This window comes from Labeo rohita, chromosome 6, assembly GCF_022985175.1.
Source record: "Labeo rohita strain BAU-BD-2019 chromosome 6, IGBB_LRoh.1.0, whole genome shotgun sequence".
Lineage (NCBI taxonomy): Eukaryota > Metazoa > Chordata > Actinopteri > Cypriniformes > Cyprinidae > Labeo > Labeo rohita.
The window spans coordinates 1,920,119-1,935,547 of NC_066874.1; the positions used below are offsets into that span (position 1 = coordinate 1,920,119).

Consider the following 15,429-nt stretch of genomic DNA (forward strand, 5'->3'; position numbering starts at 1 on the left):
CACAAAAACCATGTTGTATATCAACACGAAATCCATAACGTTTTGCCAGCATGGTTGGAAGGTGATGTGGACCAAATTTGGTGAAAATCTGAGCAATGGTCTAGGAGGAGTTTGTAAAAGTTGTTTTTCAACATATATCAAAATGACAGACAGGAAGTTCGGTTGACTATGGCAAAATTGGTATCAATGTTCTTGGTATGACCTAAAGAATATATTGAGACCAGTTTCATTACAATAGGCTATACATTACATTCATACATTGGATACATTCATTGGTTTGGTTTGTTAGCATAGGACAGTATTTTGCAGAGATATACCTATTTGAAAATCTGGAATCTGAAGATAATACTGATAAAATTGCCTTTAAAGTTGTCCAAATAAAGTTCTTAGCAATGCATATTACTAATCAATAATTAAGTTTTGTTATATTTAAGGTAGGAAATTTACAAAATATCTTCATGGAACATGATCTGTACTTAATATCCTAATTTTGGCATAAAAGAAAAACTTACAATTTTGACCCCTACAATGTATTTTTGTCTATTGCTACAAATTTACCTGTGCTACTACAGACTGGTTTTGTGGTCCAGGGTCACATATAGCATTTTATGTCAAAATTCAAAATGGCCTATACCCAAAATAGCTGACATGGCTCGGCTTGCTCCACTGAATCTAAAGAGACGAGTTTTGTGATTTTTGGCCAAAGTATTCAGAAGTTATTATCAAAAATAGCAATTTTTAATATAGCTGCTCCGAAACTGCAGGTGATCTTTGTAGAATTCGTTTACACGTTATTTGAGAACAGTTTGACTAATCAACTTAAATTCCATAACTGTTTGCCAGCATGGTCAGAAGACGATCTAAGCCAATTTTGGTGCAAATCAGACAAGCTGTCTAGGATGAGTTCAAATAAGTATTTTTTTTTGTAAAAAAGCGAAAAAAAATTATGATTTTTAAATTTTAGTGTTTTACAATTTAATGATTTTGGTGTTCATTCAGTTCAACATGAGCCATGGATTTAGAAGAAATAATAATAGACCTTATAGTTCAAAAGTTACTAGTATATACATGAGTGAAACTTTGTGGTAGCACTAGAGAGTTGAGACACCAAACTTGCCTCTATCAGTGTGCCAAATTTCATAACTTTCCCGTAAGCGGTTCCATGGACTGCCATAGATTTGATCGGAAAAAAACAGAAGAATAATAAGATATCTAACGGAAACAAGAGGTGCCTTCGCAATTAAAAATAAGCAATATAATAGTACATAAATAATACTACAATAACACTTTTTAAAAGTAAATTGCATTATACATAATCTTACAATTCGTCAGTAATCCTTAATAACTTTAATAACGTCTCACCAACTTTGTTTCATTTACATTTTTTCCAAGAAAAAAAGAAATAAAGAAAAACTGCAGTTTAAAAATAAACTGGTTGGTCACTGTACATGTCAATCAGGCGCTCTTTTCCTGTCTAAGTGGGTGGTTCTTGGCCAGAATAATCTGCAAAGTTGACCACACTTTCATGCCGATAGTTAGAAGTGTGTGTGTGTGTGTGTGTGTGTTTAAGTAATGGACATTCCTTCTAAGAAACCGTCAGTGTTTTTCATCCGTCAGTCTCCTCCTGAGAGCGTCTGTGAGTAATATTCAGGTGTTTGTGTAACTACACATTCCAAGAGTCTCTCGCTCACTCTCCGTTTCTGCCTCTCCCTCTCTCTAAAGTGTTTAAACGAGAAGAAACTCAACTGTACAAAGGAAATGAAAGAATTTAGGGAGGCTTTAGTGGTCTCTTTGTTTGACCGAGTGTGTGTGTGTGTATGTGTGTGTGTGAAGGGAGGTCCTGATTTGCCACTGAGAAAAGTATGAAAAGCCTTCAGGGGGATTTCCTCCGAAAGAAAGACCTCCTCCTCCTCCTCTTTACTTGCTCTCTCCGTCTCTCTCTCTCTCAAGCACTTTACAGTCGAGACAAAACGGCACAGTGAGCCGACGACAGACCGCTTGACACTTTGCATTTCTCAGCAGACGTCGTACTCTTGCACAAACTTGCAATAACTTGCTAAATAATGGCTGTAATCCACCATAGTCCAAATCTACCAGCCGTCCCAAACCAGACACCATGGAAGCACCCCTGGATGTGAGACTATCATGGGAGAGCTGCCATTACCAATCCAGAACTAAACTGGGAATTTCACACTGCTGGAGGCACAGATTTTAGGATGACAACTCAGTAGCAGTGATTCAGTCGTCAAGATGGTAAATAAAACTCGTTCATTTCAGTTTTTACACACACGGTCTGTGTTGTTGTGCCACTGACCTACTGAACCACTGATAACCGGACTACTGAACTAGTGATGACTTACTGCTGTTGTAGGTGAACATGATTTAGTCCTTAACATGCATTAATGTTTAGCATGGCAGTAAGTTAACAAAGAAAAAAGTTTTATCCCTTTTTACGCTTTGTTGCTGCGAGTGTTTTCTAGTCTCAACTTCTTGAAGTTTGTCTCAACTTATGTTACTAATAAAAATAAACATGCTGAAGTTTCAACGAGTGTTAAAACACTTTATTACGAAATTTAAAAGACGTGAACGTATAGTAGCCAAACTTTGTAAAATTGTCTTAAGATCAGCTTTTGTTTTGCTATTTGTTTGATTCTAGCCTTGGTGTTGTGATTTCACAGTAAGGATAAAACAGATTCATCATTCGAAATTGTTTATATATGAAAAACCTCCTAGATTTTCAGTGTGGTCTCAGATTTTTCTCAGAACTTGACCTACTTTTCAGCTTTGCTTCTGTACTGATGGTTTGTTATGCGTCTCTGAATGATTGATGGTGTTTGGCTGAAGCTTTATTGAAGCTTTATGTTGTGTTTTATTTGAGATAGACAGATGTGTTTAATCTCTGATACTGCAGTGATTTACATGCTGGCAGGTACAGGAGAGCAGGTCGAAGTGTGTTTAAGGCATGTTTGTGGATTCAAACCTTTGGAGTTCATGCCAACTGCAGAGCAGAGCAGGTTCTACACTCCCTTTAGATGATAATAACGCTCATACTGTATTTATCTATCATTTCACCAATATGTTCTGACATGTGGTGATTTTCTGATATTTCTGGTTTTTATTCTGCCAAAAGCAACCACTGCTGCAGCTGCCAGCGGTCTGTGCAGTCAAATAAAAAGTGTCAGATCCCATTTATTGACTTCATAGATAATGCAAAAACACTTTACGACAGACATGCAATGAGCTCTGAAATTAAGTGATGTACTACCACTCAAATTTTTTTTTTTTTTTTTAAAGAAATTATTTTTTTACTCAGCAAGGATGCATTAAATTGTTCAAAAGTGACAGTAAAGTCATTCATAATGTTACAAAAGATTTTTTTATTTAAAATAAATGCTGTTCTTTTGAACTTTCTATTCATCAGATAATCTTGTAAAAAATAAAATGTATCTTGGTTTCCACAAAAATATGAAGCAGCACAACTGTTTTCAACATTGATAATAATCAGAAATGTTTCTTGAGCAGCAAATCAGCATATTAGAATGATTTCTGAAGGATAATGTGATACAGAAGACTCCTGAAAATTCAGCTTTGTTCGCAGGAATAAATTATATATCAACATATATTCACATAAAAAACAGCTATTTTAAATTGTAATAATATTTTACATTTTGTAGATTTTTTTTCTGTATTTTTGATCAAATGAATGCAGCCTCAGTAAGCAGAAGACACTTTTTCATAAACATTAAAAAATATATTTATTTTCAGTTTTATTTTAGTGCTCTCCAAACTTTTCAAGAGTATTACAGTGCTTAACCTCACTGTAAAACTGATTTGAATGATTTCAGAGAAAAGACAAAGTACACTATTTAAAGAAGTTTTGTACCTTTGTCTTTTTTGTAAGTGTTCGAATACTTTGATTCATCTCAGATGGTTTGGTTCAAAGCTTGGAATTTATTACAGAACGTTTTTGAAAAAAACAATCACTAAATGTTTATTTTGTAAAAACATCAATAAAAGCCCCCCAAATTTTTGTTAGCCATAAGTAGGTCTGTCACAATAACAACTTTTTTTGTGCGATATATTGCTCCAGAAATAATTGCGATAAGCAATATTATTGTCAGTTTAAGACCATTTTATGCCACTGAATATAGAATCATAATATAACAGCTTCATAAAGACTTTAGTCAAGTCAAGTCAAGCTTTATTGTCATTCTGCTACATGTGTGGACATATAGTGGAACGAGATGTCGTGTCTTGCAGGACCACGGTGCTACGTACTAGTTAAACATAATATAAACATACAACAGTACACGAATAAGAAAAGCAATTATAGACCTATACAACAGTTAACCATCTGACTATACATATACTATAAATACTATAAATACTATAATAAATAATTGACTACGCATACAAAACTGAAACTACAAAAACTTTACATAAGTACTGTACATGACGTTTTACAAAAGAGACAAAAAAAAAAGATGTTTTGTACATGAGATTGTGCAAAAGAGATATTTTGTGCATTAAATTGTGCAGAAGAGAGATTTTGAGGGAAGCAGTGCAATATTTAGCAATCTTTGTTGCATTATGTGCCAATGGTGACCATTCAAAAATGGGGAAACAGCACTTTTCAAGGTTTTTTCAAGGTCTAAAAGAAGGCCGACACATTGTCAAATGACAACAAACTTTTAATTTAAAAACTTTAAGAAAATTTAGATAATGGAAATTAAGTATCAATATATTAGATACCTTAAAAACTTGAATAAATAGTGATTAAACATTTTCAGACAAAAAGTGCAAAGTAACAAGTAGAAAAAAAAAAAAGAAAAATGCACAAAGAACATGTATGGAGGTTTTTCCAAGTACAGATTTTTCCCTGACCTTCTTTTCTCTGTAAATTAAGGGTGCACACTATTACTGAAAAACACAATCCCTACTTAGCAGTCAGATGTCTGTATTCACGAAGACACAGATCCCTAAACAAGGCCATATTGAAATTCCATTATCTCTGGAATAGAACCATACAGGGCCTTAAAAATGAAGATGCCAAAACGAAAGTTTGTTAATATCTAAAATGACATTAAAATATCTTTAAAACTGCTTGAGGTACAGACATGCAAACTTTGGAGAAAACCTCCCTCTACAAAATAGTGGATTACTCAGTAAATATTCATCCATGACATTTAATATTTTGGCTTTCATCATTATACATGTCTATCTTTCTTTAGAAAAAATATTAGCAAAATAAAAAATATGAGCTGAAATTTGGTTGATTTGACACGGAATGACCCAACTGTGAAAACTCTAAAATAAAATTCCCTACTGTAATTTCTCACCTACATGCCTTTCAGTATGGAATGTGCACGACTGCTAAAGTGACAGTGCATTTTTAAACATTACAGGAACACACATGGGTCTGACACCAAACATAAACACAGATGTGATCATGTGATGTTAGACTTTACAGGTTGCAATATACATGCACAAGTGTTGTAGAGATGTTTTGAGCGTTGAGCAGGCCACTCACCTGCACACTTGTTTTCTTGTGCAGTGGTTAAACTGACCGTTTGACAGCTGCTCTCACTGGAGAAAAACACCATTAGAGCAAACTCCCACATTCATACACATAAACAACAGTCACGCTGTGCTCGGACCTGTTAGCAGCTTTCACAGACCCTGACAACACAAAACACACACTCTACCACAGAAACAAACTCATGCCTTCTGGCATCTACCTGTCATAGCATTAGTGCTAAACACAGACAGCGGTGTTTGTCTGTGACACAGAGTCTGTTACAAAACTGAGTCAACTGCCCTGCTGTCTACTCTCTGCATAGACAGCTGCTCTTTAATTGCATAACTGAAACTGACCATGATAAAGCGAGAGTTCAGGAACAGTCTACAAAGCCTTAAGCACATCACCTAGATAAAGCCATGCTCTAAAAGTACGTATTTACAAATAAACTTTTCTATCACTTCACAGCTCAACGCAGTGCATTCTGGTATTGGTATTCAGTCCTAATGATGCTATATTAGGATTTGGCTAAACAAGGTACATTTTGGAACTGCTTTTACATGAAGAATGCGCCTATGATGCCCTAAAATACTGCCTATGTAGGGAGCTCACTAAGATTTGGGCCAAAGCCCCAGTGTGGTTTTACAGATTTGTTTAGGCATACTAAATAAGTTAGTGGGATACAGCTGTTGAAACACTGTCGGTATGATGCCTTAAGGATAGGAAATAAAATAAAAAGGAAATGGAAAAGGTTTTCCTTGTAACTCTGCAAAGTTAACACAGCATTTTACTGAGGGTAACCACCCTGCGTCTGACATGTCGTAAAATATTTTAAGGGCTTTTTATAAACATCAACAAACTGAAGTGTGATGTTTTGTGCATTTTCCCCTCAAAAAATCTGATCTTCTGACCTCGCCAAATTCCTGTCAAGCGCACAAAGAGAAATCGGATGATTTATGTCTGTTTTCGATTAGCATGTTGTTCATCATCCAGATGTTCCCAGTCACATGATGTCTTAGTGCCGTACAAAACATCCTGGAAAGAAAGGGATTTTCTGAACGGCACATATACTGGCTTGCCAGATCCTAGTGATTTTAAATCCAGATTTTTCGGCTGCATCTGCCAAAACTGGTAATGTTCTCAGTTCTTCCTTTCACTTTTCCACCTGACGCAATGCTCCAGTCATTCTGAAGTTCACCGAACCGTAAGCAATCCATGCATGTGTGCTAGAAGAGCCGTGATGTCTTCATGGTCTTTCATGTGTTTTGGGTTGCCAATATTTATTTTGGAAACAAGTCCCAGGACCCTGAATCAAAATCCAATGAAATATGATATCCGGGATCATTTGGAGTCAGTTTTGCGGTCTTGGATCCCAGCGAGAAACCACAGAGCGTTGCTTCATCAGCAGGGCATACTAGGGAGAAAGTCAATAAAATATACGAGCTGTAAAAATAAGTTGGCAGCGTGCAGAGACAGACGTGTTCGCTCGACCTGCAGATGTCAGAGGTGATATATGGCTGTTTAAGGTTTAATATGTTCTGGAAATAAACGCTCAAGTGCTGCTAGAGTGTCTGAGAGAGATTCATTTATGGATAAACGGATATAGAAGAGGTATTGGGATGGGGAGAAAAACGGGGAAGAAAAATAAGCAAAGACAAAGCATGAAGACAGAAAATCTAGACACTCGACAAAATCTCCGATGCTCAAACCGCATTTGAGCATCACGTCACATCTTGGCAAAACTAAAACACTCCTGTTATAATCAGTGAAACGGTCTACACCGAAACCATTGCATCATTATGCATTTGTATTAATCTCATCTCATGGATTGCAAAGCTTGCAAAGAATGCAAGAAAAGTTAATGAAGAGTTAATGAGAAATGCATTATGCAGCAGAGATGGGGAACTGATAAAATGTGCATCTTGAATGCAGTGTAACTTGCTTTGGATAAAAGCATCCACCAAATGTTATTTCAAGGTAAAACAATGCATTCAAATTATTTACTTCAATTTACAACAAATAAGGATTTTATTTTCATTTTACTGCTTAAGTCTAGTCTGTGATAACATAAAGCATCCATGCTTTCAGACCGACTTTTTTTTTTTTTTTTTTTTTGCTTACAGACATTGCTATCGTATTTTAAACTGGTTTTGATTAGCATTGCATCTCTTTTTAAGTACTTTCACTTTTGAACAAGGTTAACTACTGTAGTTAGATAATGATAATGGAGAAGACATTGTTTTCTCTGTTTTTGAAATATTTGGCCCTTCAAATTGAACAAAATGCTTTACATGGACAGAGCAGCACTTTTGTTTGTCTGCAGCGCTTGCAAGGATTGCAAAAGATGCAAAGAATGCAAGAAATGTATGAAGGCGATTTATTCTGAGCCAGTAAGAAATGCACTAAAATAATAAGTCCCAAGAACATGCAAAGACATAAATTGTGCATTGCACCAAAGGTGCTAATGTGAAAGCAGTCTTAAAAATCCAAGGTTCCAATTAGAATCAAAATACTAAAGAACCTCTTTTTCTGACAACCACATTCAGACAAGTGAGTTAATCTAGGAGTTGCTTGTCAGATGTCGTAGACGTTTGTCTGATGAGAGTGGCCAGTGGTGTGAGAAAGCTCCATTGTGCCAAACTCCCTCTGTAAGGAGTTAAAGCACAGTGGCAAAGACACAAAGACAACACTGTCCTGAAGAGGGAGGAGAGGAGGAAGAGAGAGAGGAGAGCTGCTGGGAGAGACAGATCACAATTACTGGAATCTGACAGCTGTAATGAGAGACTTTCCAAAGCTTACAGATGATGAAGAATCCCGTTCAGGTTAGATTAGTGTTCATCTCAAGAGTGCACATGGACTTTCTAACTTCAAGCACTTGTACTTTTAACATTTTTGTGTTCTTTGTGCAACCCTGAGGTGATTACAGAGCTTGAAAAGAGGGTTTTAAAGGTTCTGAGTGCCTCTTTTGTCCCATGCCAAATGCACAAGTCAAGACTTATTCTTTGAGCACAGAACTAATGTTTCCAAACACTGTACTGGTACTATTCTGCTAATGCATTTTGTTTTTGCATGCGTTTATTTAACTGTGGACACTTTTGGCAATTTGGACTTGAACTCCAATAAACACAGCTTCCATAAAACGCTTTTTACACTCTCTAGTTTAATTTGTCAACTAATAGAAATTTGACGTCATTTTTTATGCAAAATTTCACCACCATGTTATTTCCACTAAAGGCCCCATTTTCACAACCGTGTTAGGCACATATGCCCATGAAAGCATTCAATCAAAGTTCAATTTTTGTGCCATGGCAGCATGCAACCAGGCATCTGGGTGTATATGGAAGAAGCCTATGTCAATGAAGCACAGCATTTTTTCTTGCCATTTTCAAAAACCACATCTAATTTCTAAATACAGCATAAACTCAGCCTGCATTTGCAGTTGGATCTCATGTCTAGAGTCCTTTTCTAAATTTGACATTACAGCACTGCTGTAATGTCAGTGGATTAATATTTAATGGCTATTTACAGTCAAAACCGGCCTTGCCAACTCATGCATGTCTAAAACCTATAAATGACAACAGTACCTCCACAAAAATTACAAACCTTCTAGGCCATGTATGCATATATAAACATATTGCAAAGCACTGTGCTTATGATGTATGATTCTTTAAGCAGGAACCCAAATGTCACATGATGTACTGTTTAATAGCATTCTGTGATGGAAATTACATTTTATGGAATAAAATGGCCAAAATAGTCTTGCCAAATTAAATTTCATAGCATGCATTTTTGTATCCCAAATGCACACAAATAATATTTTCATACTTTTTGCATAATGAATAATAAATTACTAGAGAATGATTGAAAGTAGAGGTCGCCCGATTATCGGCCTGGTTGATATTAAACATTTTTATGGTTATCGGTATTGGTCATTTTCAAAACCGATTTGCCGATAAAATTATTTAAAAGCATTTAAAGTTTTTGTCAGAGCCTTTCTTATTCTTACTTTTGACATCAATTTTAATTTTTTTACACCAGACATATATATCGGTTCAGAATATCGGTTATCAATCTACTTTATCTGCCCTGAAAAACACATATAGGTCGACCCCTAATTGAGAAACACAGTAAAAATCACAGTGACTTTAGTAAGCAGTACATTAACGTTGCCTTTGCAAACACCTCTAAATACAAGCCTGCTAATAAACAAGTTGTTTACTGTGCATTTATGAAATCATCTGCAGAAAGCTTCTGAATTAATGATAGGTGAGCTATGGTGTGTTTCAAACATTAGACTGAAGCTACAATTACCTGTTGAGCTATGTGTTGTGTAATTATAGAGAGACTTATGCACTGCCAAATGAAAAGATGTTTTAGCAACAGATATTTATGTGTAGATTTAATTGAGAGTTGTCACACTAAAACTGCACTGCTAAAATGATGGTTCCTGCAAGTGAGAAGACAGACAGACATTATTTTATAAGTGCTTTAAAGTGTTTCTACTCACATAAAAAAGGACCCACATCTCCAGATATCAATTGAGCCTTCAAATGAACTTTCAAAGTTCAGCCAAGGGCTTCGTCTAAAGGTGATATTTACAAAAACACAGAGAAATGCAACTGACAGTCTCCCTGAATGCAAATACCAGACTGCAGGAACAATGCCAGGCTCCAGATATCCTTCATTTATGATCCTGAGGATTTGTTAAATGAAGTTTGACTTGGACGTGTTTGGAAAACCAAGGTGTGGATGTGTAACAGGAGAAGTAACGGGGGGTTAAACAGAACGACGGGCCCAGAGCCATGGCGAGACAGTGATCTGCACCATGCAGATGTGTTTACTGAAGAAGAAGAAAAGGAGAGGATGGGAAAGTCAGCCAGAGGACCGAAGAGGTTCCACATGCACCCGGGACGGACCACCCGGAACGAGACACAAGCACGGGCCAGACAAACTACTTTGGTTAATGATTAAACAAAAAGCCCATTGTGTCTTTCCACAATCGTTTCAAATTATTAATCATTAAACCTATTGTGGAAGGTCCTGTTCAGAATCATAAAACATACACACATCGAAAATAAGCTGACAATTCAAAATGTTTTAAATCACTGGGAATATCAAGCAGGAAATGGTGAGAACCTGGGAAAGTCTAGCACAGATAAACATCAATGTGTGCGTGCTTCATAGATGAGTACATGACAAAGCAGACCTCTGATGTCTGTATTATACAGTGACTCAAACTGCATGGGGTTTCTCCAGTAATTCAATTGCAGACTTTGAGGAATCATCGTGTCTGTAGCAAAAATGGTGTACAATGAGATACAGCTTCACAGAATTAAAGACGTGGTTAGGCATTTGTTCAAATCACTAAGCTCAAGTATGAAATAATATTAGTATTGTTGTCTTAGCAAACACCACTTACTGTAAATACTGTCAGGCCATGTCAGCGTAATCATTGTTATTGAAAACAATAATAAACTAAATGAAAACAATTTCCGTTAGCTTAAAAATAAAAACTAACAATAAAACTGAACTGAAATACATTTTCACTATTTTAAAACTAACTAAAAAAAACTGTAGCTAGAAAACTAGACTAAACTAAACTGTAAGGAAAAATAAACTTAAATTAGAATTACACTAATCCTGGTCCATGTGCACTGTTATATAATACTGATATATCACTTTTTTTCCCTAAAAAGGGAAGGTTTTGTTTATGTTTGTTCTTTCCTAGGCAGACATAAACTTCCTATATGAGATCACACTGTAATCATCTTATCCCGGAAGCCACTACATCTGTTGAGCCAAAAAATTGATAGACTAAACAAACAACTAACTATCTTAACACGGCTACAGCATGCATTTCTTTTTATAGTTAATCATTGTGGTAGGCTTCATAAAAAAATTTTAAACATGCGGTTTAAGAGTTTTAACCTCTAACCGGCAGTAGATGGTTATCCATTCTGTAACAGGTTTTGTCTGTTTAAGGTTTAAACCAAGGTCATCTAAACTGGAGGATAACAGATTTTGCTAGTTTTCCAGACAGCATTCCCTGTGCTTTTCCCACATCTGCTTTGTACATTATTTCAAGTCGGACACATGAAACATGAACCCAACATCCTCATTACAGAGGACTGGCTGAGAAATGTGTATAACAAATATTTGGGAGAGCAAATATGAGACAGACACTCAGCTGCAATCCTTCAGATGTGCATGAACGTTGATGTTTCTATATTAAACACACATTCTCGGTACATAAACACTTGCATAGCGATGTTCAGACCATGTGTTTTCTTTGTTCTAGCTCGTTTTACTTGTATGCTAATGACACAAATCTGCTCCACATGACGTAAACCATCTCAAATGAGGTGTATCTGGGACAAACTCACACATTCAAGTCCCAGAGACATTATAAGCAGAAGGAGATGGTCGCTAAAGGTAAAATGAATAGTGGAAATTGATCTATCTAAATCACCTTTGTTCAACACACGTCAACATTAACAAGGTAAACAAACTGCAAGGTGCCGTATTTCTTCCATTCATATACGATAGCACTGACCATCTCTTCCACTTAAAATGCCTTAGGCAAGGAACACACTGCCTTCATATGGTGGATGACGGAATGGGAAATGTGGATTTAATTAGGCCAAAACAGTGAAACTTTGACATGACACAAGCTCCATTGTCTCTTTGCCTGGCTCTGTAACAAGTGAGATTTAGGAGGGGTTGAAATTATGAAAAGGTTTTGCCACAGGCATTTGACAACAACCTCATTTTACATCTGTAAACAAAGCATTTAGGGATACTGCACGACAACTGCTGTATCATATATCATGTTATATGTAACCCTGGATATTTTTTGTACAAAGAATACAACAACTAACACACGAATAAATCTCTCTCTTCCTCCACCTCAGAACCCTTCCTCTCTGGACTGGTCCATTCAGAGCGCCCTGTCGTCTCTTTTCCCTCCGTTTGAGGCTACCGCTCCTACTGTTCTCAGCCAACTCTTTCGCACCATTGAGGAACGTTACCATGGAGATGCACTGCAGTGCCTGCTGAACTTCCTTATCCCAGCCAAACATATCCTAGAGAGTGTGCAACAAGCTGCCTGTGTGAGTACAACATTCTAACCACAGCAAAAATCGGATTTAAAATTTAACAGTGCCACAGTAAAATTCAACCATCTAAAACCTACCAAGTGACTTTTTTTTATTTTAATACATTAAGGAAAGATTTGTCCAAACATTAAACAAAAATTTCATTATTCACTCACCCTCATGTCATCCCTAACCCGTATGACATGCTTTTTTATGTGAAGCACAGAAGGCTGTCCACAGTCCAAAAGACTGCATGCTATATTCCAAGTCTTCTGAAGCGATGTGATTTGAGAACTAAAGCAAAGAGAAAGATGAAATAGGGAATTTCACAATTGCAAAACTGGCATTTCATCTTATATTGTTTGGACAAACTGCTATTCATGCTTAAACACTCCACACTTCAACTTTACCATAAAGGTTCAGAAGACTTGGAACAGAGGTTTGAACAGACTACTTTTATGATGCATGACAGGCCATGCTCAGTGCATGGAAAAGGACAATGTGCATGACATAAGAGTGAGTCAATTATGTATTTTCATGTTTGGGTGAACTAAGCCTTAAAGGGTAAAGTATGTTAGCATGCACAGAAAGATGAAAGCAGTTTCCTGTGCAGACATTTCTTCCATGTGGACTTTTATGGCACAGATCCCACAAGCCACTTATCCTTGTCCACTCAGCACAAGATTGTTTTGTTTTATCTTCAGAAAGAACAAAGGCCTTCCGAGGCAGCTTCTTCTGAAAGGGATTCAAGAATGTTTGCGTGCAAGCCAATAAACTGCATCAAGACCCAAGCCATTAAGGATCTTGTGGTCATAAAATCTGTCAATCCAAAATGATCTGCAAGTCAACAAACTAACTTTTCTTTTGTTTCTCCCACTAGGCTGCATACTCTGATGTCCTGTTCCGGTGTGAGGGTTGGCCACTGTGCCTGAGAGATCGTGTGGTGATCCAACTCGCCCCCATCAACCCTTTACTGCTCCGACCTGGAGATTTCTACTTGCAGGTGGAACCTTTCGGAGAACAGTCAGCCCGAATCGTCCTTAAAAGCCTTCTTGTGCAGGAAGACCTCCTGGGGCAGGAGAATCTGGTGCTGCAAGCCGGTTCCAGGTTGCTTGAGGGTCCTGCAATTGAGGAGACGCCCATTCCTGAGACATCTTATCCATGTATATTCACAGAGTCTTGGCTAAGGGAAATAAATGACGGACGTCATGGAAATCCTCTATGTCAGTGTGTGCTTTCCTCTGACCGGGGAGTTGTGAAGGTACCTTGGAAAGAAGTTGCCAACCCGGAATTCCTTGACAGGCCCAAATCTAACATTTGGCTTGAAACGAAGACATGCTCAACTCCAACTCTCCGTGTGCAAGACCTCAAAACTGAGATTCCAGAGAACGAGTCGCAATTACAGGCACCTGTAGGTCTCTTGCCACTTGAGATGGAAACTAGGATCCTTCCGGCAAATGATGGGATGCCAGTTTGTGTTCAGCTAGTGGAGGGTGGTAGCAGATTGGTGAAGGTTGACCAAGGACTTCCAATAAGCAGTTTTGCTGGAAAACCTGTTGGCTGGGTAGCTCCTAATACCTGGGACAGCAGGCACAACAGAGAGCTGGAAGGAGAATATGTGGATCTGCTGGAGTTCAACAAGGAGAAAGAGACTTTGGTCCTTAACAAAATAGCAATGCCCACAAAACCACTAGGCTTCAAGTTAGTCAGGACAACTCAACCTGCCCCAAAAAGTAATGTTAACCTGTGTGGAGAGGCATGCAATCCTTGCATGCAAAACCAAACTTCTGAGAGCATGCAAAATGATCCAGAATCCAAATGCAGGTATCGGCATTCTTACATGGCAGCTCTCCGAAACCCTGTGAATTTTGAGAGAGCAAGTATGCTGCCTTCCCTAGAAGAAACAAGGACAGATGTAGGGGAGGGTGAGCCAAGCTGTGAGGGATACGGAGTTGGCCTTAGACTTAAACCTACGAGTTGTACATTTGGCCAGACACCAAACCAAGCAGACAGAAACCCGATGCAATCCTTTGAGAACTCAGTCCAACAAAAGCAAAGCCCAAAGAACTCAAGTCAGAGCATACCTCATGACCGCAGTTCGAGGGAGAATGCAGAGTCTCTTGACCAACATATGACCCAGCAGATGCCTAGCATGGTCCAAGCAAGACAACAACACAAGTCATTCCTCACTGGGCAACAGGATCTCCATCAGACTGTACTAGGAACTAAGGCGTTACCCGACAAAAGACTGCACTGTCTGAACAACTCTTTCAGACAAGATTCATTTCAGATGCGGATTAGCGGCCAGAAACACGCCAAAACCCAACACTTACCCAAAATGGGACTCAGGGCTTTACCTGACCACAGTGGTCACAGACAAGATGCTAATCTATGTTTGCAGGGTTTCAATCCAATTCGGTACTCACAAAACCAGCTGACACAGGCCTCCGAACAAACACCTCCTCTATTTCAGCGCCAGATCCTTTTCCAAAATGAGAATAGGCCTTTGGATTACAAGGTCCTCTGTGATGACAGACACTGTGGAAGAGGCCCAGGTTCACCTGTACAGGTGATCAAAGGTAAAAGCAGGTCTAAATCCCGCTCAACCTCTTCAGTCTCGGAAACAACCAGGGAGTGTCTGCAACCGCACAAGCCAACCAACAGAAGCCGCAGTGATGTCTATCCAGAGATCATTCCCATGTTGCCTGCTATCCAGGGGATAAAACACACAGCCAATTTGGTGTCCCCAAAATTAAACAGGCGACAAGAAGCAAGAAAGGGTAAGTTGAATTAGACCTACACATGTACAAGAGACTT

General features: G+C 38.0%; 1 protein-coding gene across 3 annotated transcripts in view; it reads left to right on the forward strand.

Annotated features, from left to right (window-relative positions):
• The first annotated feature begins 1,928 nt into the window (after positions 1 to 1,928).
• Positions 1,929 to 15,429, forward strand: part of quo (quattro) — a 39,210-nt gene continuing 25,709 nt past the window's right edge. For all 3 annotated transcript variants that reach the window (XM_051113137.1, XM_051113139.1, XM_051113138.1), the window contains exons 1-3: positions 1,929 to 2,253; positions 12,430 to 12,627; positions 13,493 to 15,392. In XM_051113137.1, coding sequence (XP_050969094.1) covers positions 2,251 to 2,253; positions 12,430 to 12,627; positions 13,493 to 15,392 — 2,101 coding nt within the window. In that variant the 5' untranslated portion in view covers positions 1,929 to 2,250. The remainder of the gene's footprint in view (positions 2,254 to 12,429; positions 12,628 to 13,492; positions 15,393 to 15,429) is intronic.